The sequence below is a fragment of the Oenanthe melanoleuca genome, chromosome 25 (assembly GCF_029582105.1).
Source record: "Oenanthe melanoleuca isolate GR-GAL-2019-014 chromosome 25, OMel1.0, whole genome shotgun sequence".
NCBI lineage: Eukaryota > Metazoa > Chordata > Aves > Passeriformes > Muscicapidae > Oenanthe > Oenanthe melanoleuca.
Genome location: NC_079358.1, coordinates 1,446,991 through 1,468,451, shown reverse-complemented (window position 1 = coordinate 1,468,451; position 21,461 = coordinate 1,446,991). Strand labels below are relative to the sequence as shown.

The 21,461-nt window shown below is 63.2% G+C and overlaps 3 protein-coding genes across 4 annotated transcripts; all 3 read left to right on the top strand.

Moving 5' to 3' along the window:
* The first annotated feature begins 294 nt into the window (after positions 1-294).
* S100A10 (S100 calcium binding protein A10) lies at positions 295-6,102 on the top strand. 2 transcript variants are annotated; one of them, XM_056511059.1, is made up of 3 exons: positions 295-457; positions 3,842-3,980; positions 5,260-6,102. In XM_056511059.1, the coding sequence occupies exons 2-3, from the start codon at positions 3,849-3,851 to the stop codon at positions 5,419-5,421; spliced, it is 294 nt and encodes a 97-aa protein (XP_056367034.1). In that variant the 5' UTR covers positions 295-457; positions 3,842-3,848; the 3' UTR covers positions 5,422-6,102. The 2 variants fall into 2 exon arrangements, with proteins under 2 accessions (XP_056367034.1, XP_056367033.1); XM_056511058.1 differs by lacking the exon at positions 295-457 and having other exon boundaries at positions 3,824-3,980.
* Positions 6,103-7,514: 1,412 nt separating this feature from the next.
* On the top strand, positions 7,515-11,143 carry LOC130263454 (acyl-coenzyme A thioesterase THEM4-like). The gene is made up of 7 exons (XM_056511046.1): positions 7,515-7,635; positions 8,039-8,116; positions 8,186-8,430; positions 8,726-8,906; positions 9,532-9,642; positions 9,957-10,081; positions 10,989-11,143. The coding sequence occupies exons 3-7, from the start codon at positions 8,208-8,210 to the stop codon at positions 11,048-11,050; spliced, it is 702 nt and encodes a 233-aa protein (XP_056367021.1). The 5' UTR covers positions 7,515-7,635; positions 8,039-8,116; positions 8,186-8,207; the 3' UTR covers positions 11,051-11,143.
* Positions 11,144-12,434: 1,291 nt separating this feature from the next.
* Positions 12,435-21,439, top strand: RORC (RAR related orphan receptor C). Its single transcript, XM_056510758.1, has 14 exons — positions 12,435-12,441; positions 14,871-14,961; positions 15,527-15,608; positions 15,703-15,842; positions 16,933-16,957; positions 17,335-17,499; positions 17,917-18,058; positions 18,351-18,731; positions 18,988-19,109; positions 19,200-19,332; positions 19,924-20,031; positions 20,104-20,214; positions 20,633-20,742; positions 21,063-21,439. The coding sequence occupies exons 1-14, from the start codon at positions 12,435-12,437 to the stop codon at positions 21,222-21,224; spliced, it is 1,779 nt and encodes a 592-aa protein (XP_056366733.1). The 3' UTR covers positions 21,225-21,439.
* Positions 21,440-21,461: the final 22 nt, after the last annotated feature.

The window sequence follows — 21,461 nt, the reverse complement described above, 5'->3', positions numbered from 1 at the left end:
TCCCGGGTGGGGGGGACACCGATGGGTCCCGGGGTTTCCCCGCTGTTCACGGGGGTGTCCCCGCTGTCCCTGGGGGGGGACACCGATGGGTCCCGGGGTTTCCCCGCTGTTCACGGGGGTGATACCGAGGGGTCCCGGGGTGTCCCCGCTGTCCCCGGGGGTGTCCCCGCTCTCCCGGGGGTGACACCGAGGGGTCCCGGGGTGACACCGAGGGGTCCCGGGGTGTCCCCGCTGTCCCGGTCCCGGTTCGGGGGGGCAGCCCCGGGGCGGGGCTCGCTGTCCGGGCGGTGTCCGGGCGGTCCCGGTGAGTCACGGTGACCGCCCCGTGTCCCCCCTCCCGCGCCCCCCGGCCCGGCCCGCCCCCGCCGTGCCTATCCCGGGCCGGGCCGCGCCCCGCCAGTGCCCGCACCGCCACCGGCAGCACCGGCAGCACCGGCACCGAGAGCTGCCCCGCACGGTGAGTGAGCGCCGGGAACGGGGGCTCAGCCCTGCACCCCAAAATGGGGGAACCCCGTCCCCAATTCCCAGTTTGGGGTCTGAATTCCGGTTTGGGGCACCCCCTACCGGCCCCGGTACCGGGAAGGGTCATTCTGTTCTGGGGGGTCCCACCTGCACCCCAAAATGGGGGAACCCCGTCCCCAAATCCCAGTTTGGGGTCTGAATTCCGGTTTGGGGCACCCCCGCCCAGCCCCGTTACCGGGGAGGGTCACTCTGAACGGGGGGTGCTCTTGCACCCCAAAAAGGGGGAACCCCATCCCCAAATCCCGCTTTGGGATCCCCATCCCGCTCTCCTGGTTTTGGGGGGGGGTCCCTCCTGCATCCCAAAAAGGGGGAACCCCATCCCCAAATCTCCCTTTGGGTTTGGGGCACCCCCGCCCAGCCCCGGTACCGGGAGGGGTCGCTCTGTTTTTGGGGGTCGCTCCTGCACCCCAAAAAGGTGCCAAAAATCCCGTTTTGGGGTCCCCCGCCCTTCCCCGGTAAAGGGGGGCCCCATCCTGCACCCCCATTTTGGGGGGGATCAATCCTGTTCCCAAATTTGGGGACCCCAATCCCTCAGCCTGATTTTGGGGGGGAATCCTCAGCATCACTTTGGGGGTGCTCTCTATCCCCGAACCCCCTTTTGGGGGCGGTCCCACCCTTTGGGGAATTTCACTTTTGGGGCGGTTCCTCCTTTTTTTTTTGGGGTCCCCCTTCTGGGGGCGGTTCCCTTTTTCTGGGGGTCACTTTTGGGGGCTTCCTCCTTTTTTGGGGGGCGGTTCCCCTTTTTGGGATTCCCTCTTTTTGGGGTGTTCCTCCTTTTTTGAGGGGGTCCCTTTCTTTGGGGGTTCTCCCTTTTCTGGGGGGTCACTTTTGGGCTGATTCCCCCTTTTTTTGGGGGGGGGCATCATTTTGGGAGTTCCTTTTTTCGGGGAACTCCCGCTTTTTTTTTTTGGGATTCTCCTTTTGGGGAGGATTCTTCCTTTTTGGGGCGGTTCCTCCTTTTCGGGGTGGGGGGGATCCCCATTTTGGGGCTATTCCCCTTTTTTTAGAGGCTTCCCCTTTTTCTGGGGGTCACTTTTTAGGGGGGTCTCCTCCTTTTTTTTGGGTTTTTCTTTTTTTTTTTTTTTTTTTTTTTTTTTTTGAGGGGGCCCTCCCAGGGAGGGGCTCCGGACCCGCCCCCCCCGTGAGTCACCGGGGTGTCCCCAAGGGGGGGAGGGGGTGACAGCGGCCACACCCTCGGGACGTGTCCCCCCCATCCCCCCCTCCCCCCCCCGCGCTGAGTCACGCCCGGAGCATTCCCGGACATTCCTGGAAAATCCGCGGGGCCCGGAACGGGAGCGGGAGGGGGGCGGGGGGATGGCGGGAGGGAGTTTTGGGGTGTCCAGGAGAGAAATTTGGGGTCCCAGGAGGGAATTTGGGGTGTCCAGGAGGGAATTCTGGGGTCTCAGGAGGGAATTTTGGGGTGTCCAGGAGGGAATTTTGGGGTCCCAGGAGGGAATTTGGGGTGTCCAGGAGGGAATTTTGGGGTGTCCAGGAGGGAATTTTGGGGTGCCCAGGAGGGAATTTGGGGTTTCCAGGGAGATCTGGGGTGTGTCCAGGAGGAATTTGTGATGCTCAGGAGGATTTTTGGGGGTACAGGAGGAATTTGGGGTGTCCAGGAGGGAATTTGGGGTGTCCAGGAGGGAATTTTGGGGTGCCCAGGAGGGAATTTGGGGTTTCCAGGGAGATCTGGGGTGTGTCCAGGAGGAATTTGGGATGCTCAGGGGGACTTAGGGGGTTCAAGGGGAGTTTGGGGTATCCAGGAGGAATCTGGGGGATCCAAGAGAAATTTTGGGGGTACAGAAGGAATTTGGAGGATCCAGAAGGAATTTGGGGTGTCCGGGAGGGAATTTTGGGGTCCCAGGAGGGAATTTGGGGTTTCCAGGGAGATCTGGGGCGTGTCCAGGAAGGATTTGGGATGCTCAGGAGGACTTTGGGGTGTCCAGGAGGAATTTGGGAAATTCAAGAGGAATTTTTGAGGGTACAGGAGGAATTTGGGGGTCCCAGGAGGGAATTTGGGATGTCCAGGAGGGAATTTTGGGGTCCCAGGAGAGAATTTGGGGTTTCCAGGGAGATCTGGGGTGTGTCCAGGAGGAATTTGGGATGCTCAGGAGGAACTTTGGGGTGTCCAGGAGGAATCTGGGGGATCCAAGAGGAATTTGGGGGGGCTCAGAGAGAATTTGGGGGTTCCCATCAGCAATTCGGGGTTCCCAGTGGGAATTCGGGTTTCCCATGGGTATTTTTGGGGTTTCTCAGTGTGAATTTGGGGTTCCCATGGGTATTTTTTGGGTTCCCAGTGAGAATTTGGGGTTCCCATGGGTATTTTTGGGGTTTCCCAGTGTGAATTTGGGGTTCCCATGGGTATTTTTGGGGTTTCTCAGTGTGAATTTTGGGGTTCCCATGGGTATTTTTGTGTTCCCATGGGTGTTTTTGGGTTCCCAATGGTAATTTGGGGTTCCCATGTGTATTTTGGGTTCCCAGTGTGAATTTGGGGTTCCCATGGGTATTTTTGGGGTTTCTCAGTGTGAATTTAGGGTTTCCCAGTGTGAATTTGGGGTTCCTATGGGTATTTTTGGGTTCCCAGTGTGAATTTGGGGTTCCCATGGGTATTTTTGGGGTTTCCCAGTGTGAATTTGGGGTTCCCATGGGTATTTTTGGGTTCCCAGTGTGAATTTGGGGTTCCCATGGGTATTTTTGGGTTCCCAGTGAGAATTTGGGGTTCCCATGGGTGTTTTTTGGGTTCCCAATGGTACTTTGGGGTTCCCATGGGTGTTTTTGGGGTCCCCCAGAGCCAGGATGCAGCTGGAGCACGCCATGGAGACGCTCATTTCTCTGTGTGATTTTTGGGGTTTCCCAGTGTGAATTTGGGGTTTCCTCATGTGAATTTGGGGTTCCCCCAATGGTAATTTGGGGTTCCCACGGTGTTTTTGGGGTCCCCCAGAGTCAGGATGCAGCTGGAGCACGCCATGGAGACGCTCATTTCTCAGTGTGATTTTTGGGGTTTCTCAGTGTGATTTTTGGGGTTTCTCAGTGTGACTTTGGGGTTCCCATGGGTATTTTTGGGTTCACAGTGAGAATTTGGGGTTCCCATGTGTATTTTTGGGTTCCCAATGGTAATTTGGGGTTCCCACGGGTGTTTTTGGGGTCCCCCAGAGCCAGGATGCAGCTGGAGCACGCCATGGAGACGCTCATTTCTCAGTGTGATTTTGGGGTTTCTCAGTGTGAATTTGGTGTTTCCCAGTGTGACTTTGGGGTTCCCATGTGTATTTTGGGTTCCCAGTGTGACTTTGGGGTTCCCACGGGTGTTTTTGGGGTCCCCCAGAGGCAGGATGCCGTCGCAGCTGGAGCACGCCATGGAGACGCTCATGTTCACCTTCCACAAGTACGCGGGGGACAAGGAGCACCTGGCCAAGGAGGATCTCAGGGCGCTCATGGACAAGGAGTTCCCGGGGTTCCTGGAGGTGGGAACGGGATCCGTGGGATCCGTGGGATGGGATCCATGGGATGGGATCAATGGGATCTGTGGGATGGGATCCATGGGATGGGATCCATGGGATCAATGGGATCTATGGGATGGGATCCATGGGATCTGTGGGATGGGATCCATGGGATCAATGGGATCCATGGGATCCATGGGATCCATGGGATCCATGGGATCAATGGGATCCGTGGGATGGGATCCATGGGATGGGATCAGCAGGATCCATGGGATCTATGGGATGGGATCCATGGGATCAATGGGATCCATGGGATCAATGGGATCTGTGGGATGGGATCCATGGGATCAATGGGATGGGACAGAAGGAGCTAGAGAACCCTGGAATGAAACCACATCAACCTTAGACCCCAGGACTGGATCCCATACACCTTTGGATTGGATCCCATAAACCTTGGGATTGGATCCCATAAACCTTTGGATTGGATCCCATAAACCTTGGGATTGGATCCCATAAACCTTGGGATCAAACCTGACAGAACCCTGGGATTGGATCTCATTAACCTTGGGATGAAATCTGACAGAACCCTGGGATTGGATCCCATAAACCTTGGGATCAAACCTGACAGAACCCTGGGATTGGATCCTATAAACCCTAGGATCAAACCTGACAGAACCCTGGGATTGAATCTCATAAACCTTGGGATCAAACCTGACAGAACCTTGGGATTGGATCCCATTAATCCTGGAATCAAACCCAACAGAACCCCAGGATTAGATTCCATAAACCCCAGGTTCAAACCCTATAGAATCCTGGGATCAGATCCCATAAGGCTTTGGGATTGGATCCCATAGAATCCTGGAATCAAGCCCTAGTGTCCCAGGATCAGATCCCATAAAACCCTGGCATAGAGCCCCACAGCACCCCGGGATCAGCTCCTAAAAAACCCCAGGATTGGGGAGGATGATCCCCCCATTCCCTTTCCCCAATTCCCAGTGGGGATCTGACCCCGTTCCCATTGGGGATCTGACCCATTCCCATTTGGGATCTGCCCCATTTGGGATCTGCCCCATTCCCATTTGGGATCTGCCCCATTTGGGATCTGCCCCATTCCCATTTGGGATCTGCTCCATTCCCATTTGGGATCTGACCCCATTCCCATGTGGGGTCTGACCCATTTGGGATCTGCTCCATTCCCATTTGGGATCTGCCCCATTCCCATTTGTGAACTGCCCCATTCCCATTTGGGATCTGACCCTGTTCCCATTTGGGATCTGCCCCATTTTTCCCCGTTTCCCCCCAGAACCAGCGGGACCCCAACGCCCTGGAGCGGATCCTGCGTGACGTGGAGCAGAGCCGCGACGGCCGCGTCGGCTTCCAGGGCTTCTTCTCGCTGGTGGCCGGGCTGACCATCGCCTGCAACGACTACTTCGTGCAGCACATGAAGCAGCGCGGCCGCCGCTGAGGGGGCAGCACCCCGGGGTGCTCCCCACCCACCCCAGGGCGCCCCCAGCCCGCCCGGGGCTGTCACCCCAAACCCGCCCTGGATCCTGTCCCAGCCCCACATCCGTGCCTTGATCCCTGCTTTGGGTTGTGACCCCCTTCCCGAGGTCCTGAACCCCTCCAGAGGGGCTGAGACCACCCCCCATGCATGGGTGTCCCCCACCCACCCAAGGGTACCCCCAACCCACCCAGGGGTGTCACCCCAAACCCCTCTCGGATCCTGTCCCAACCCCAAATCTGTGCCTTGATCCCTCCTTTGGGGTTCTGAATCCCCCCAGGGGTTCTGAACTCCTCCAGGAGAGGGAACCCCCACCCAAGGGTGTCCCCAAATCACCCAGGGGTGTCACCCCAAACCCACCCTGGATCCTGTCCCAACCCCAAATCCTGTGCCTTGATCCCTCCTTTGGGGTTCTGACCCACCCACCAGGGGAGCTGAGACCCCCCCCAAGGGTTCTGACCCTCCCCCACCCACCCATGGGTGCCCCCCACTCATCCAGGGGTGCCCCCCCAAACCCCCCTCAGACCCTGTCCCAAAACAGCCCCGGGGGTCTCGAGCCCCCCCCAGGGGTTCTGACCCCCCCCCACCGGGGGTGTCACCCCAAACCCCTCTGATGTCCCCCCAGTAAATGTGTTTTGTATTAAATGGGAGTTCTCTGATCTTGGGGTCCCCTTGGGGCCCTTTTGGGGTCCCTCCCGGGGTCCATAGGGGTTTATGGGGCCCATTGGGGTTTATGGGGTCCATAGGGGTTTATGGGGGTTTATGGGGTCCATAGGGGTTTATGGGGTCCATAGGGGCCCATAGGGGTTTATGGGGTCCATAGGGGTTTATGGGGTCCATAGGGGCCCATAGGGGTTTATGGGGTCCATAGGGGTTTATGGGTCCATGGGGGTTTATGGGTCCATGGGGGTTTATGGGGTCCATAGGGGCCCATAGGGTTTTTTGGGGTCCATAGGGGTTTATGGGTCCATGGGGGTTTATGGGGCCCATAGGGGTTTATGGGGTCCATAGGGGTCCATATGGGTTTATTGGGCCCATAGGGGTTTATGGGGTCCATAGGACTCCATGGGGTCCATAGGGGTCCATGGGGGTTTATGGGTCCATGGGGGTTTATGGGTCCATGGGGGTTTATGGGGTCCATAGGGGCCCATAGGGGTTTTTGGGGTCCATAGGGGTTTATGGCATCCATAGGACTCCATGGGGTCCATAGGGGCCCATAGGGGTTTATGGGGTCCATAGGACTCCATGGGGTCCATATGGGTTCATGGGGGCTTATGGCGTCCATAGGTGCCCATAGGGTCTCTATAGGGTTCCGCAGGGTCTCTCTATAGGTGTCTGTAGGAGTCCATAGGGGTCTATAGAAGTCTATAGGGCTCCACAGGTGTCTATAGGGGATCTATAGGGTTCCATAGATGTCCATAGGGTCTCTATAGGGTCTCTCGAGTGTTCTATAGGGTCTCCATAGGATCTCTATAGGGTTCCAGAGGGTCTCTACAGGGTCTCTATAGGGTTCCATAAGTGCCTATAGGGTCTCCATAGGGGTTCTCTAGATGTCCATAGGGTTCTATAGGTGCCCATAGGGTCTCTATAAGGTCTCTATAGGGTTCCAGAGGGTTCCGTAGGTGCCCATAGGGTCTCTATAAGAACTCTATAGGATCTCCATAGGGTCTCTATAGGGTTCCATAGGGGTTCTGTAGGTGCCCAGAGGGTCTCTATAGGGTTCCATAGGGGTTCTCTAGATGTCCAGAAGGTTCCATAGGTGCCCATAGGGTCTCTATAGGGTTCCAGAAGGTTCCATAGGTGCCCATAGGGTCTCTCTCTATGGGGTTCCAGAGGGTTCCATAAGGTCTCCATAGGGTCTCTATTGGGTTCCATAGGGTTCCATAGGGTTCTATAGGATCTCCATAGGGTCTCTATAGGTTTCCAGAGGGTTCCAGAGGGTTCCATAGGTGCCCATAGGGTCTCTATAGGGTCTCCATAGGGTCTCTATGGGGTTCCAGAGGGTTCCATAGTGCCCATAGGGTGCCCATAGATTCTCTATAGGGTCTCCATAGGGTCTCTATGGGGTTCCAGAGGGTTCCACGGGATCCGTTCCGCTCCCTCAGGCCCCGCCCCCGGAAGCGGGGAACACCGGAAGCCCCGTGACGTCACGTCGGTGGGCGGGGCCGCGGCGCGCGGGTCCGGGCAGGGCTGGGGACAGGGAGGGGACACGGGGGGGACACGGGGGGGACACGGGGGGAGGATGGAGAGGGACAGAGGGGAAAACGGGAGGGACACGCGGGGGGACACAGCGGGGACGGGGGGACGCGGGCTCGGGTGTCCTAATGACATTGTGTGGGGGCGGGGTGACCTGTGACGTCACGGACACCAGGGATGATGTCACCGGAGGGTGTGGGATCACGGCTGGTGTCGCTGACCGGGTGTGACGTCACCAGTGACCCTCTCTGACCAGGTGTGACATCAGCAGTGACCCTGGGAATCAGGTGTGACATCACCGACCGGGTGTGTGATGTCATCGCTGGCATCACTGCCCGGGTGTGACGTCACCACCGCCATCACTGACCGTGCGTGACATCCACAGTGACACCACCAACCAGGTGGGACACCACCAGTGGCATCACCAACCAGGTGTGACATCCCCGGTACCACCGCTCTCCAGGTGTGACATCACTCGTGCTGTCCCCCCGGGGTGGCACTGGCTGTGACGTCACCGGTGCTGTCCCCGCAGGTGTGGCCGCTGTCCCCAGGCCATGCTGCGCCAGGGCCGGGCGCTGGCTCGGGCGCTGCCCGCGGTGCCCCGTGTCCCCCGTGTCCCCCTGTGCCAGCGCCCGTGTCCCCCGCGGGACCTGGCTGTCCCCAACGCCGGCTGGAGCGAGCGCATGCGGCGCCACTACGGCCGCCTGCTGGACACGGCCGGCGCCGAGGGCTGGACGCGGCTGCCGTCCTTCCGCCGGGCGCGCCACCACCGCCACCGTGCGTCCGGGGTCACCTGGGTCACTGGGTCACCTGGGTCACCTCTGTCATCTGTTCGTCACCTGTGTTATCTGTGTCACCTGGGTCACCTCTGTGTCACCTCTGTGTCACCTGTGTTATCTGTGTCCCCTCTGTGCCACCTGTCACCTGTGTGTCACCTGTGTCATCTGTATCCCCAATGTCCCCATTGTCCCCAGTGTCCCCAGTCCCCCCTGTCACCACTTCCCTGCTGTGTCCCCAATGTCCCCTGTCCCTGCAGTGTCCCCTGTCCCCGCTGACCCCGCTGTCCCCGCAGAGGTGCCGGGTCTGGCCGGTGGCAGTGACGGTGACAGTGACAGGGACGGTGACACGCGGCTGTTCCCGAGGGCCATCGAGGGGGACGGGAAGGGCTTCGAGTTCGCCATGTTCCTGAATGTCCCCAAGGGCCGCCTGCGCTGCCTGTGCCAGCCCGGGCCCTTCCTGGAGGGACACCCGGGGTGAGTGCCACCAACTGTCACCTCTACTGTCACCTACTGTCCCCTACTGTCACCTACTGTCACCTACTGTCCCCTACTGTCACCTCCTCTTTTCCTACTGACACCTATTGTCACCTATTGCCGCCCACTGTCACCTCTGTTGTCACTTACTGTCACCTGTTGTCACCTCCTGTGCCAGCCCAGGCCCTTCCTAGAGGGACACCTGGGGTGACACCCCTGTCACCTCCTGTCACCCTCATGTCCCCAATGTCCCCACTGTCCCCATTGTCCCCAATGTCCCCACTGTCCCCGCTGTCCCCAGTGTCCCCGCTGTCCTCAATGTCCCCTGGCTGTCCCCATTGTCCCCAGTGTCCCCATTGTCCCCAATGTCCCCACTGTCCCCGCTGTCCCCAGTGTCCCCATTGTCCCCAATGTCCCTGCTGTCCCCACTGTCCCCGCTGTCCCCAGTGTCCCCACTGTCCCCAGTGTCCCTTGTCCCCAATGTCCCTGTGTCCCCAATGTGTCTGTGTGTCCCTGCTGTCCCCAATGTCCCTGCTGTCCCCGCTGTCCCCGCTGTCCCCAGTGTCCCCACTGTCCCCAGTGTCCCCACTGTCCCCACTGTCCCCGCTGTCCCCGCTGTCCCCAGGCTGACCCACGGCGGTGCCATCGCCACCCTCGTCGACACGTCCCTGGGGACGCTGGCGCTGGCGGTGGCCGGGCGGGTGGTGACAGCCAACCTCAGCATCGACTACGTGGCGTGAGTGGCACTGTCCCCTGTGCGTGTCCCCAGGGGCGGCTGGAATGTCCCCAGGGGAGGGGACACACCTGGGGGGACACCACGGGGTGACACTGGGGTGACCAGGGAGAGCAGGAGGGGACGTGGGGGTGATGGGGTGACACGTAGGGGACACTGGGGTGGCCAGAGGGGCACAGGGGACACATGGGGACACTGTGGGGGGACACAAGGGGACACTGGAGTGACTGGGGAGGACCCAGGAGGCCATGGCAGTGCCCAGGCCCCAGTGTCCCAGTGTCCCCACTGTCCCCAGTGTCCCTGTCCCCTGTCCCCAGGCCTGTCCCCCTGCTCTCTGTGCTCCTGCTCGAGGCGTCCCTGCAGCGCCGCGAGGGACGGAAACTGTTCCTGGGCTGTGACCTGAGGGACGCCGAGGGGGACACGCTGCACGCCAGGGCCACCGGTGAGGGACATGGGGACACTGGGACAGCCTGGGGACACTGGGACAGGGCTGGGGGGCTGGGGACAGCCTGGGGACACTGGGACATGGCTGGGGACACTGGGACATGGCTGGGGACAGCCTGGGGACACTGGGACAGGGCTGGGGACACTGGGGCAGCCTGGGGACACTGGGACATGGCTGGGGACACTGGGACAGCCTGGGGACACTGGGACAGCCTGGGGACACTGGGACATGGCTGGGGACACTGGGACAGCCTGGGGACACTGGGACAGCCTGGGGGACTGGGGACACTGGGGCAGCCTGGGGACACTGGGACATGGCTGGGGACAGCCTGGGGACACTGGGACAGGGCTGGGGACACTGGGACATGGCTGGGGACACTGGGACATGGCTGGGGACACTGGGACAGCCTGGGGGACTGGGGACACTGGGGCAGCCTGGGGACACTGGGACATGGCTGGGGACAGCCTGGGGACACTGGGACAGGGCTGGGGACACTGGGACATGGCTGGGGACACTGGGGCAGCCTGGGGACACTGGGACAGGGCTGGGGACAGCCTGGGGACACTGGGACACGCTGCACGCCAGGGCCACTGGGGACATGGGGACACTGGGACAGCCTGGGGACACTGGGACATGGCTGGGGACAGCCTAGGGACACTGGGGACACTGGGACATGGCTGGGGACAGCCTAGGGACACTGGGGACACTGGGACAGGCTGCATGCCAAGGCCATCGGTGAGGGGACATGGGGACATCCTGGGGGCCTGGGGACAGGGCAGGGGACAAGCTGGGGACACACCTGGGGACAGCAGGGATAGCCTTGGGAGGTTGGGGACACTCTGGGGGCACTGGGGGTCCCTGCCTGAGGTGTCCCCTCTGTCCCCTCTGTCCCCTCTGTCCCCAGGGCTCTTCATCCAGCAGGGCCCCCCCAAGGAACCGGCGCAGGGCGGGGACAGCGGCCGGTGACTGTCACCTCTGTCACCTGTGCCACCAGTGCCACCTGTGCCACCCTCGGTGACCTCCCTGTCCCCACTGTCCCCATCAGAGCCGCTGCCACCATCTCTCGTGTCCCTCGTTGTCACTTTGGGGTCCGGGGGGGGTGGGACCCCCGTGTCCCCCCCGCTGCCACCACGGGGTCCCCAAGGGGGGACACGGGAGGGGGGCCTGGCAAAGGGGGGACATCCCAAAATTGGGGACTTCGGGGGGAAATCTGAGGGCTTTGCACCCCAAAAATCGGAATTTTCGGGGCTCAGCACCCCAAGAATCGGGAATTTTGGGGTCCCTGTTCCCAAATCTGGGACATTTGGGGTCTATGTGCCCGAAAATTTGGGGTCCCTGCACCCCAAACTGGACACTTTTGGGGGGTCCCCGTACCCCAAAATTGAGCCCTGGGGGGAGTTCAGGGTCCCTGTACCCCAAAATTTGGAACTTTGGAGTCTCTGCACCCCAAAAATTGGGAGCTTTGGGGGGTCGGGGAGGGGGGGGGGTCCCTGCACCCCAAAATGGGAATTTCGGGGTACTTGTACCCCAAAATTTGGAACTTTGGGGAGTTTATGGGGGTCCCGCCCGCCCAAAATTGAGCCCGGAGGATGTGACGAGGTCCCATCGCTGCACCCCAAAATCGCCCCCACTGGGGTTTCCAGAGGGGTCCCTGCACCCCAAAACTGCCGCCGTCGCGATATTTGGGGGTCCGTGCACCCCAAAACGGCCCCCGTGGGGTGTCGGGGTCCCTGTGCCCCCCAAACTGGGCCCGTTTGGGATCGGGGCATCCCAGAACCCCAAAACTGAGCCCGGAGGGAGCTCGGGGGGTGCTGAGGGTGCACCCCAAAACTGACCCCACTGCGACTTCGGGGGTTCCTGCACCCCAAAACTGAGCCGGGAGGGGATCGGGGGGTTTCTGCCCTCCCCCCCCACCCAAACTGCCCCCATTTGAGATCGGGGGATTCTCTGCACCCCAAAACTGATCCCGGAGGGGATCAGGGGGCCCCGCACCCCAAAATCGCCCCCATTTCAGAGCCGGGGTTTCATCCCCCCCCAACTCCCCCCACCCTTAAATTTCAGCCCCTCCCCCATTTCCTGGGGGGTCCCGGGGCTGTTTCCGCCCCTCCCCATTTGGGGGGGTCCGGAAAGATTTGGGGTGCGTCCCCCCCCTCCCTCCCCGTGCCTCAGTTTCCCTGCGGGCAAAATTCGGAACTTTCCCGCGGTTTTGGGGGGGGCGGGGAGGGGGGGAGGGGCAGGATGCTGGGGGGGGGGGGAGGGGCGGGGAAATTTGGGGGGTGGGGGGGGGGGAGGGGGGGCCCCGCGGCCTTAAAGGGCCCCGCCCGGGCCGGGGCTGGAGGGAAACGGAGCCATGAGAGGTGAGGGGGTGCGGGGGGGGAGGGGCAGCGCAGGTGTGCCAGGAAGGTGTGGGGGGGTTGGGCACGCGTGTGCCGTGGGTGTGTCACAGTGTGCGCGGCTGTGACACGGGCTGTACACGGGTGTTTTAGGGTGTACATGTGTGTCACAGTGTGCACGGCTGTGCCACGGGCTGTACACGTGTGTTTCAGGGTGCGCGGGCGTGTCACAGGCCCCACACGCGTGTCGTGGGCTGTACACGGGTGTTTCGGGGTGTGTACGTGTGTGTTACAGGGAGCACGGCTGTGCCACTGGCTGTACATGTGTGCTCCATGACACACGCGTGTGTTTTGGGGTGTACACGGGTGTTTTGGGGTGTACATGTGTGTCACAGTGTGCACGGCTGTGCCACGGGCTGTACATGTGTGTTCCATGACACACGCGTGTGTTTTGGGCTGTACACGGGTGTTTTAGGGTGTACATGTGTGTCACAGTGTGCACGGCTGTGACACGGGCTGTACACGTGTGTTTCAGTGTGCACGGGCGTGTCACAGGTCCCACACACGTGTCGTGGGCTGTACACGGGTGTTTTAGGGTGTACGTGTGTGTTACAGGGAGTACGGCTGTGCCACGGGCTGTACATGTGTGCTCCATGACACACGCGTGTGTTTTGGGCTGTACACGGGTGTTTTGGGGTGTACATGTGTGTCACAGTGTGCACGGCTGTGCCACGGGCTGTACATGTGTGCTCCATGACACACGCGTGTGTTTCGGGCTGTACACGGGTGTTTCGGGGTGTACGTGTGTGCCACGGGCTGTACATGTGTGTTCCAGGACGCACGTGTGTGTTTCGGGGTGTACACGGGTGTTTCGGGGTGTACATGTGTGTTACAGGGAGCACGGCTGTGCCACGGGCTGTACATGTGAGTTCCAGGACTCACGTGTGTGTTTCGGGCTGTACACGGGTGTTTTAGGGTGTACATGTGTGTTACAGGGAGCACGGCTGTGCCACGGGCTGTACATGTGTGCTCCAAGACACACGCGTGTGTTTCGGGGTGTACACGGGTGTTTTGGGGTGTACCTGTGTGTCACGGGCTGTACACCTGTGCTTCAGGACACACGTGTGTGTTTTGGGCTGTACACGCCTGTTTCGGGGTGTACACGTGTGTTTCAGTGTGCGCGGGCGTGTCACAGGCCCCACACAGGTCCCGTGGGCTGTACACGGGTGTTTTGGGTGTACATGTGTGTCACAGTGTGCACGGCTGTGCCACGGGCTGTACATGTGTGTTCCAGGACGCACGTGTGTGTTTTGGGGTGTACACGGGTGTTTCGGGGTGTACACGGGTGTTTCGGGGTGTACATGTGTGTCACAGGGAGCACGGCTGTGCCACGGGCTGTACATGTGTGCTCCATGACACACGCGTGTGTTTCGGGCTGTACACGGGTGTTTCGGGGTGTACATGTGTGTTATGGGGAACCCGGGTGTGCCACGGGCTGTATGTGTCTGTTTTCAGTCACACTCGCATGTTCCATTGTGCACAGGTGTGTTTTGGGCTGTACACACCTGTTTCATGGTGCACGGGTGTGTCAGAGCACATGGATGTGTGTCACAGGCTGCACATGTGTGTTTCATGACACATTTCGGGCTGTACGCGGGTGTTCCGTGGTGCAGGGCTGTGTCACAGGCTGTACATACGTGTTTTGGGGTGTACATGTCTGTTCGGGGCTCACAGCTGTGTCACAGGCTGCACACGCCTGTAATGGCTCACACAGGTGTGTCACGTTGTACACGAGTGTCACAGGCTCTACACACGTGTTTCAGGCTGCACGCTCCTGTTATGCTGCACACGCGTGTGTTTCGGGCTGTACACGGGTGTTTCGGGGTGTACCTGTGTGTCACGGGCTGTACACGCGTGTTCCAGGACACAGGAGGGTGTTTCGGGCTGTGTTTTGATGTGCACAGGCATGTCACAGCACATGTGTGTTGCAGGACACATTTCAGGCTGTACCCGGGTGTTTCAGTGTGCACAGGTTTGCCACACGCTGCACACGCGTGTTTCAGGACACACGTGTGTGTTTCGGGCTGTACACGGGTGTTTCGGGGTGTACATGTGTGTCACGGGCTGTACACGCGTGTTTCAGGACACACGCGTGTGTTTCGGGCTGTACTCGGGTGTTTCAGTGTGCACAGGTTTGCCACACGCTGCACACGCGTGTTTCAGGACGCACGTGTGTGTTTCGGGGTGTACCCTCCTGTTTCGGGGCGCACAGGTGTGTCCTGGGCTGTACATGCATGTTCCAGGACACACGCCACCTGTTTCGGGGCGCACATGTGTGTTATGGGGAGCACAGGTGTGCCGCAGGCTGTCCACCCGTGACACAGGTCCCACACACATGTCGCAGGTCCCACACGTGTCTCCGCGTGTCCCCGTCCCCCTCCCCCCCCCCACAGCTGCGCCCCTCCCCCCCCCCGCGCACCTGCGGGTCCCTCCCTTGATGTGGCACCCGGGGGACCCCGCGGTGACAACGGCGGGGACGCGCAGGTGGCCCCGAGCCACCCCCAGCCCCACCCCCCCTGCGGGCCCCGGGGGGCTGGGGACCCTCCGTGTCCCTTCCCTGTCCCCATTGTCCCCTCCGTGTCTCCATTGTCCCCATTGTCCCCTCCGTGTCCCCTCCGTGTCCCCTCCGTGTCCCCTCTGTCCCCATTGTCCCCTCCGTGTCCCCTCCCTGTCCCAATTGTCCCCTCCGTATCCCGTTGTCCCCATTGTCCCCTCCGTGTCCCCTCCCTGTCCCCATTGTCCCCTCCGTGTCTCCATTGTCCCCATTGTCCCCTCCGTGTCCCCTCCCTGTCCCCATTGACACCTCCGTGTCCCCATTGTCCCCCCTGTCCCCTCCGTGTCTCCATTGTCCCCTCCCTGTCCCGTTGTCCCCTCCGTGTCCCCTCTGTCCCGTTGTCCCCCGTGTCGCGGTGCCCGGGGCGGGTTTTGCCGGGCGGGGGTCCTGGGGGGTCAGGGGGCGCCCCGGGGTGCTGGGACTGGTGGGTACTGGGGATACTGGTGAGGTTTGGTGTGTCCCAGTTCGTTACTGGTGTGTCCCAGTATATCCCAGTTCGTTACTGGTGCCGCTGCCGCAGTCGCCGTTCCCGGTGCCGGGGGGGATTTGTCGGTCCCGGGAGGAGACACCGGGTACGGTGGGGGCGGCTACCGGCACTCCCAGTGCTCCCAGTAACCCCAGTATGGCCGGTGCGGCGGCTGCGGTGACAGTGACAGCCCCCGGTGCCGCAGGTTTCCCCGCTGCCCGCGGAATCCCACCAGTACCACCAGTACCACCAGTACCGCCAGTACCGCCAGTACCGCCAGTTCCGGCGTGCCCAGTACCACCAGTACCGCCAGCTCCCCCGGCGCTGTTCCCCCCAGTTCTCCCAGTAACCCCGGTACCCCCGGGCGCGGCAGGGCCCCCAGTACCCCCAGTTCCCCCAGTACCCCTAAATGCGGTGGTTGCCTCGATTTCCCAGGTAACCCCCGTTTTCGTGGGTGCCCCAGTACCCCCAGTTCTCCCAGTTCTCCCAGTTCCCCAGCACCCCCAGGTGCTGGAACCCCCCAGTTCCCCGGTGCTCCCCGTTCCCGTGGGTGCCCCCGGTGCCCTCAGTTCTCCCAGTTCCCGGTGCTCTCACTGCCCCCAGTTCCCCAGTATTCCCAGTGTGCCCAGTGTCCTCAGTTCCCAGTTCCCCGTGGGTGCCCCCAGTTTCCCAGTGCCCCCAGTGTCCCCAGTACCCGGTTCCCAGTGCCACCAGTGACCCCAGTGTCCCCAGTCCCCGGTTCCCCAGTGTTCCCCAGTGTCCCCAGTTCCCGGTTCCCCGGTTACCCAGTATCTCCAGTGTCCCCAGTCCCGGTTCCCCAGTGCTCCCCAGTGTCCCCAGTTCCGAGTTCCCCGGTGCCCCCAGTGCCCCCGGCCCCGGTTCCCCAGTACTCCCAGTGCCCCCAGTGCCCCCAGTGCCCCCGGCCCCGGTTCCCCAGTGCTCCCAGTGCCCCCAGTGTCCCCAGTGTCCCCAGTGCCCCCGGCCCCGGTTCCCGGCAGGAGCGGCCCCGCCGCGGCGCTTCCCGGCACGGGCTGAGTAATCCGGGGCGCGGGGCTGAGTCAGCGCCCCCAAACGCGGGTCCCGCCGGGGGTCGCGGCCCCTCGGGCCCCCCCCGGGCCCCCCCCGGGCCCCCCCGGCCGGATGCGCGGGCGGCGCCGGCCCCAAAAAACTGGGGCAGGAGGAAGAGGAGGGAGGGGGGGCACGCAGGGCAGAGGGGTGTCACACGTGAGAGGGGTGTCACGCGTGTCTGGGTGTCACACGTGAGTGGGGTGTCACACGTGTCTGGGTGTCACAGGTGTCTGGGTGTCACACGTGAGCGGGGTGTCACGCGTGTCCGAGGCTCACAAGTGTCGGGTGTGTCACACACATGTCCAGGTGTGTCACACATGTCCAGGTGTGTCACGCACATGTCCAGGTGTGTCACACCCGTGTGCAGGTGCAGGAGTGAGGGGAGTGCACAGGTGTGAGCACACCTGGGAGTGCCAGCAGGGCATTGCAGGGCCATACTGGGAGCTCTCCAGGGCCGTACTGGGGCCATACTGGGAGCTCTCCAGGGCCGTACTGGGGCCATACTGGGAGCTCCCAGTGCTGTACTGGGGCCATACTGGGAGCTCCCAGTGCTGTACTGGGCCATACTGGGAGCTCCCAGTGCTGTACTGGGCCCCGCGCGTTTCCTGCCCCGGGGCCGCGTCCCAGTTGTGGCTTTGTGGCTCCGGCAGCCGCCGGCACCGGGTGACAGGGGACACCGGGGACATCGGGGACACTGGGGGGGCTCAGGGGACACCGGGGACATCGAGGACATTGGGGGGGGGCTCAGGGGACACCGGGGGTGCTCAAGGGACACGGGTGGGGACACGAGAGGAGTGCCAGGTGTCCAGTGCCAGGTGTCCCGTGCCAGTGTCCCCGTGTCCCCCCAGCCCACATCGAGGTGATTCCGTGCAAGATCTGCGGGGACAAATCCTCCGGGGTGCACTACGGTGTCATCACCTGCGAGGGCTGCAAGGTGACACCGGGGACAGGGGGGACAGGGAGGACGGGGGGACAGGGGACATGAGGGGCACTGGGGACTTGGGAGATGTGGAAGGGCATGGGGACATGCAGGGGCTAAGGGGGGACATGGGGACATTGGGGACATGAGGACAAGGGGGGATATGGGGACAGGGGGACATGGGGACATGAGGACAAGGGGGGGATATGGGGACAGGGGGACAGGGGGACATGGTGACCGGGGACATGGGGACAGGGGTCATGGGGACATGGGGACAGGGGTCATGGGGACATGGGGACAGGCGGACATGGGGACATGGGGACATGGGGACATGGGTTGATGTGGGAGTTCCATGGGGTGCCGTGCCGTGACGCTGGTCACACTGGTGACACGGTGGCACTGGTGACTCTGGTGTCCCCGGCGTCCCCGCAGGGTTTCTTCCGGCGCAGCGAGCGGCGCGGGCCCAGCCTGGCGTGCAGCCGCGGGCAGCGCTGCGACATCGACCGCGCCACCCGCACGCGCTGCCAGCACTGCCGCCTGCAGAAGTGCCTGCGGCTCGGCATGTCCCGAGCCGGTGGGTGACACGGGGACAGCGCGGGGACAGCGCCACCGGGCCCGGGGACACCGCGGGGACAGCGCGGGGGCAGCGCCACCGGGCCTGGGGACATCGATTTGTGACCCTGGGGACATCTGTACCCCACGGGGGCACCGCCCCGTGACGCTGGGGACAGCTGGAAGCCCCGGGTGTCCCACATCTGGGGACACTCGGGGACACTGTAGGGACAGCCCGAGGTGTCGCTGAGGAGGGGCCGTGTGGCGGCTCTGCGACACTCCCGTGTCACCCGCTGTCACCTCTGTCCCCGCAGCCGTCAAGTTCGGCCGCATGTCCAAGCAGCAGCGGGACCGGCTGCAGGCCGAGGTGCTGGAACAGCTGGAACGGCGGGAGAACCGGGAACAGCTGGAACAGCTGGAAACACGGGAAAAATGGGAAAAGGGGGAAAAACGGGGAAAAGGGCAGCAGCGGGAGCAGCGGGAGCAGGAACGGGAGGCGCAGGGGCCAGCGGAGCCCCCCCCCGAGGGGCGCTGTCCCCCGCTGTCCCCCGCTGTCCCCGCGGGGTGTCCCAGCAGGGCGTGGCCCGAGGAGGAGGCGACAAAGCGGGGACAGGACGGGGACAGGGCGGGGACAGCGGGGACAGCGCCGTGTCCTCATCCCGGTGCTGGCGGCGTCCCGGAGTCACCGGAGATCGGTGAGTGGCCCCGGGGACTGTCACCTGCGGGGGTGGCACCTCAGGATGTCACCTGCGGGTGCTCCGTGGCGGTGACATCCATCACTGATCGGTGTTGGGTGGTGGTGGCACACCGCGTGTGACACCTGTAGGTGGTGGCACCTGGCTCTGTCACCCGTGGATGCTCCACACTGGTGACCCCTCCCCTGCCAAGGCCACACACTGGGCCACCCACCCTGTCCCCACGCCTGTCCCCAAGCCCTGCGTGTCCCCTCAGAGCTGCTGACGCAGAGTGTCCTGCTGTCACACCGCGCCACGTGCCACCCCCGCGCCGAGGAGCTGCAGGGACACCGCTGGGCCACCTTCAGCCGCGAGGAGATCTGCGCCTACCAGAGCCAGGTGCGGGGCGGGCAGGGACACGGCTGTCCCCAGGGCTGTCCCCAGGGCTGTCCCCAGGGCTGTCCCCGGGGGTGACAGCCGCTCCCGCAGCCCATGACGGAGATGTGGCAGCGCTGTGCCCGCCGTGTCACCGAGGCCATCGAGCGCGTGGTGGAGTTCGCCAAGCGGCTGCGCGGCTTCCTGGAGCTCAGCCAGCACGACCAGATCGTCCTGCTCAAGGCTGGTGCGCGGCCACCGCGTCCCGGGGCCACTGTCACCAACCCGGGGCCACCGCGGCCCCTGGTGCACAGTCACAGGGACAGCCTGTCCCCTTGTCCCCAACCCCAGGCACAGCCTTTCCCATTGTCACCAACCCCAGGGCCAGTGTGTCCTCGCTGTCCCCATCCCCAGGGACACCTTGTGTCCTTGTCCCCAACCCCAGGGCCACCCCGTCCCACTGTCCCCACCCTAGGACCACTCTGTACCCTTGTGACACTCCCAGGGGGAGGTGACAGTCCCCTGGGGACACCCCATTCCTCCCTGGGGAGGTGACAGCCCCATGGTCCCATGGGGAAGCGACAATCTCAAAAGTCCCACAAGGAGGTGACAATCCCGTGTGTCCCAGGGGGAGGTGACTGTCCCCAAAGTCCCCTCCATCCTCCCTGGAGAGGTGACAATCCCGTGTGTCCCAGGGGGAGGTGACAGTCCCCAAAGTCCCCTCCATCCTCCCTCCACCGCCCCGAGCCACCCCCGCGGTGGCCCCGCCGCAGCCCCTGGGGCCGGGGGCGGTGTCGCCGGTGCCAGCAGCGCTGTCGCCGCCCCGCGGGGGTCGCAGGTGCCATGGAGGTTGTCCTGGTCCGGATGTGTCGCGCCTTCGACGCCGCCACCCGCACGGTGCTGTTCGAGGGCAAACTGGCCGGGCCCGATCTCTTCCGCTCGCTGGGTAGGGCGGCGGCACGGGCGGGGGACAGGAGGTGGCAGGAGGTGACAGGAGGTGACACGGGGCTGTCCCCAGGGTGCCCCGAGCTCGTCGCGTCCATCTTCGACCTGGCGCAGGGGCTGAGCGCGCTGCGCTGCTCCGAGAGCGAGCTGGGGCTGCTCAGCGCGCTGCTGCTCGTCAACGCCGGTCAGCCACCGCCCTGTCCCCCCGTGTCCCCTCCGTGTCCCCCCGTGTCCCTCCGTGTCCCCCCGTGTCCCCTCCGTGTCCCCCCGTGTCCCCTCAGCATCCCCCCGTGTCCCTCCGTGTCCCCTCGTGTTCTCTCCGTGTCCCCTCCGATGTCCCCGTGTCCTTCCTCCCGGGCCGGGTTTGTCCCAAACTGGGTTTGTCCTAAAGCGGGATGGGGCGTCCCCACAGTGTCCTCAAGGTGTCCCCAAGGTGTCCCCACAGTGTCCCCAAGGTGTCCCCACAGTGCCCCCAAGGTGTCCCCACGTTGTCACCAACCCTGTGCGTCGCCTGCCTCCCTTTCATAGATGGTTCCTGTCCCCAGCCCTGTCCGTGTCCCCTCCCCTCTGTCCCTGTCCCCTCACACCCGTGGTGTCCCCAGGCCGGCCGTGGCTGCAGGACCGCCCGCGGGTGGCCCGGCTCCAGGGACATCTGGATGTCGCCTTCCGGCTCCTGCTGCGCCGCACCCGCCGCGAGGGGCTCCTGGACAGGGTGGGGACATCGGGGGACACGGGGGGGGACATGGGGTGGGGACACCGGGAGAACGCAGTGGGGACACGGGGAGGGACACGGGGGGGGACACGGGGAGGGACACGGGGAGGACGCAGTGGGGACACGGTGGGGACACGGGGAGGGACACGGGGAGGGACACGCTGGGAACACCGGGAAGGGACACGGGGGCGCTGGGGGAGTAGAGGATCCCCCACGCGTGTCCGCGGTGTCACAGCCGTGTCCGGGCGGTGACAGCCGTGTCCGGGCGGTGACATCCGTGTCACAGCCGTGTCCGGGCGGTGACAGCCGTGTCCCCCCAGCTGCCCTCCCCGGGCCGGCTCCGCGCTCTCTGCTCGCAGCACCTGGAGCAGGTTCAGGCTTTCCGCCGCCTCCACCCCGGGGTGGTCTCGGCCGCCTTCCCCCCGCTCTACCGGGAGCTCTTCGCCGCCGATCCCGCCGATGTCCCCGCGGGGACCCTCTGAGAGCGATCCTGGGACCGCCGGGACCGCCGGGACCACCGGGATCACCGGGACCGCCCCTGCACCTGGGGACACCTGGGGATGCTCCCACGCAGGCACCTGCCGGGAATGCGGCACCTGGAGGGGACCTGGCACCTGGCGAGGCTCTGTCACCCGTGGGTGTCCCACGGGGACAGTGAGGAGTGGCCGCGGCTGCGTTTGAGCGGAATAAAGGCGTTTTTGGGGACTGCGTGTCCGGGG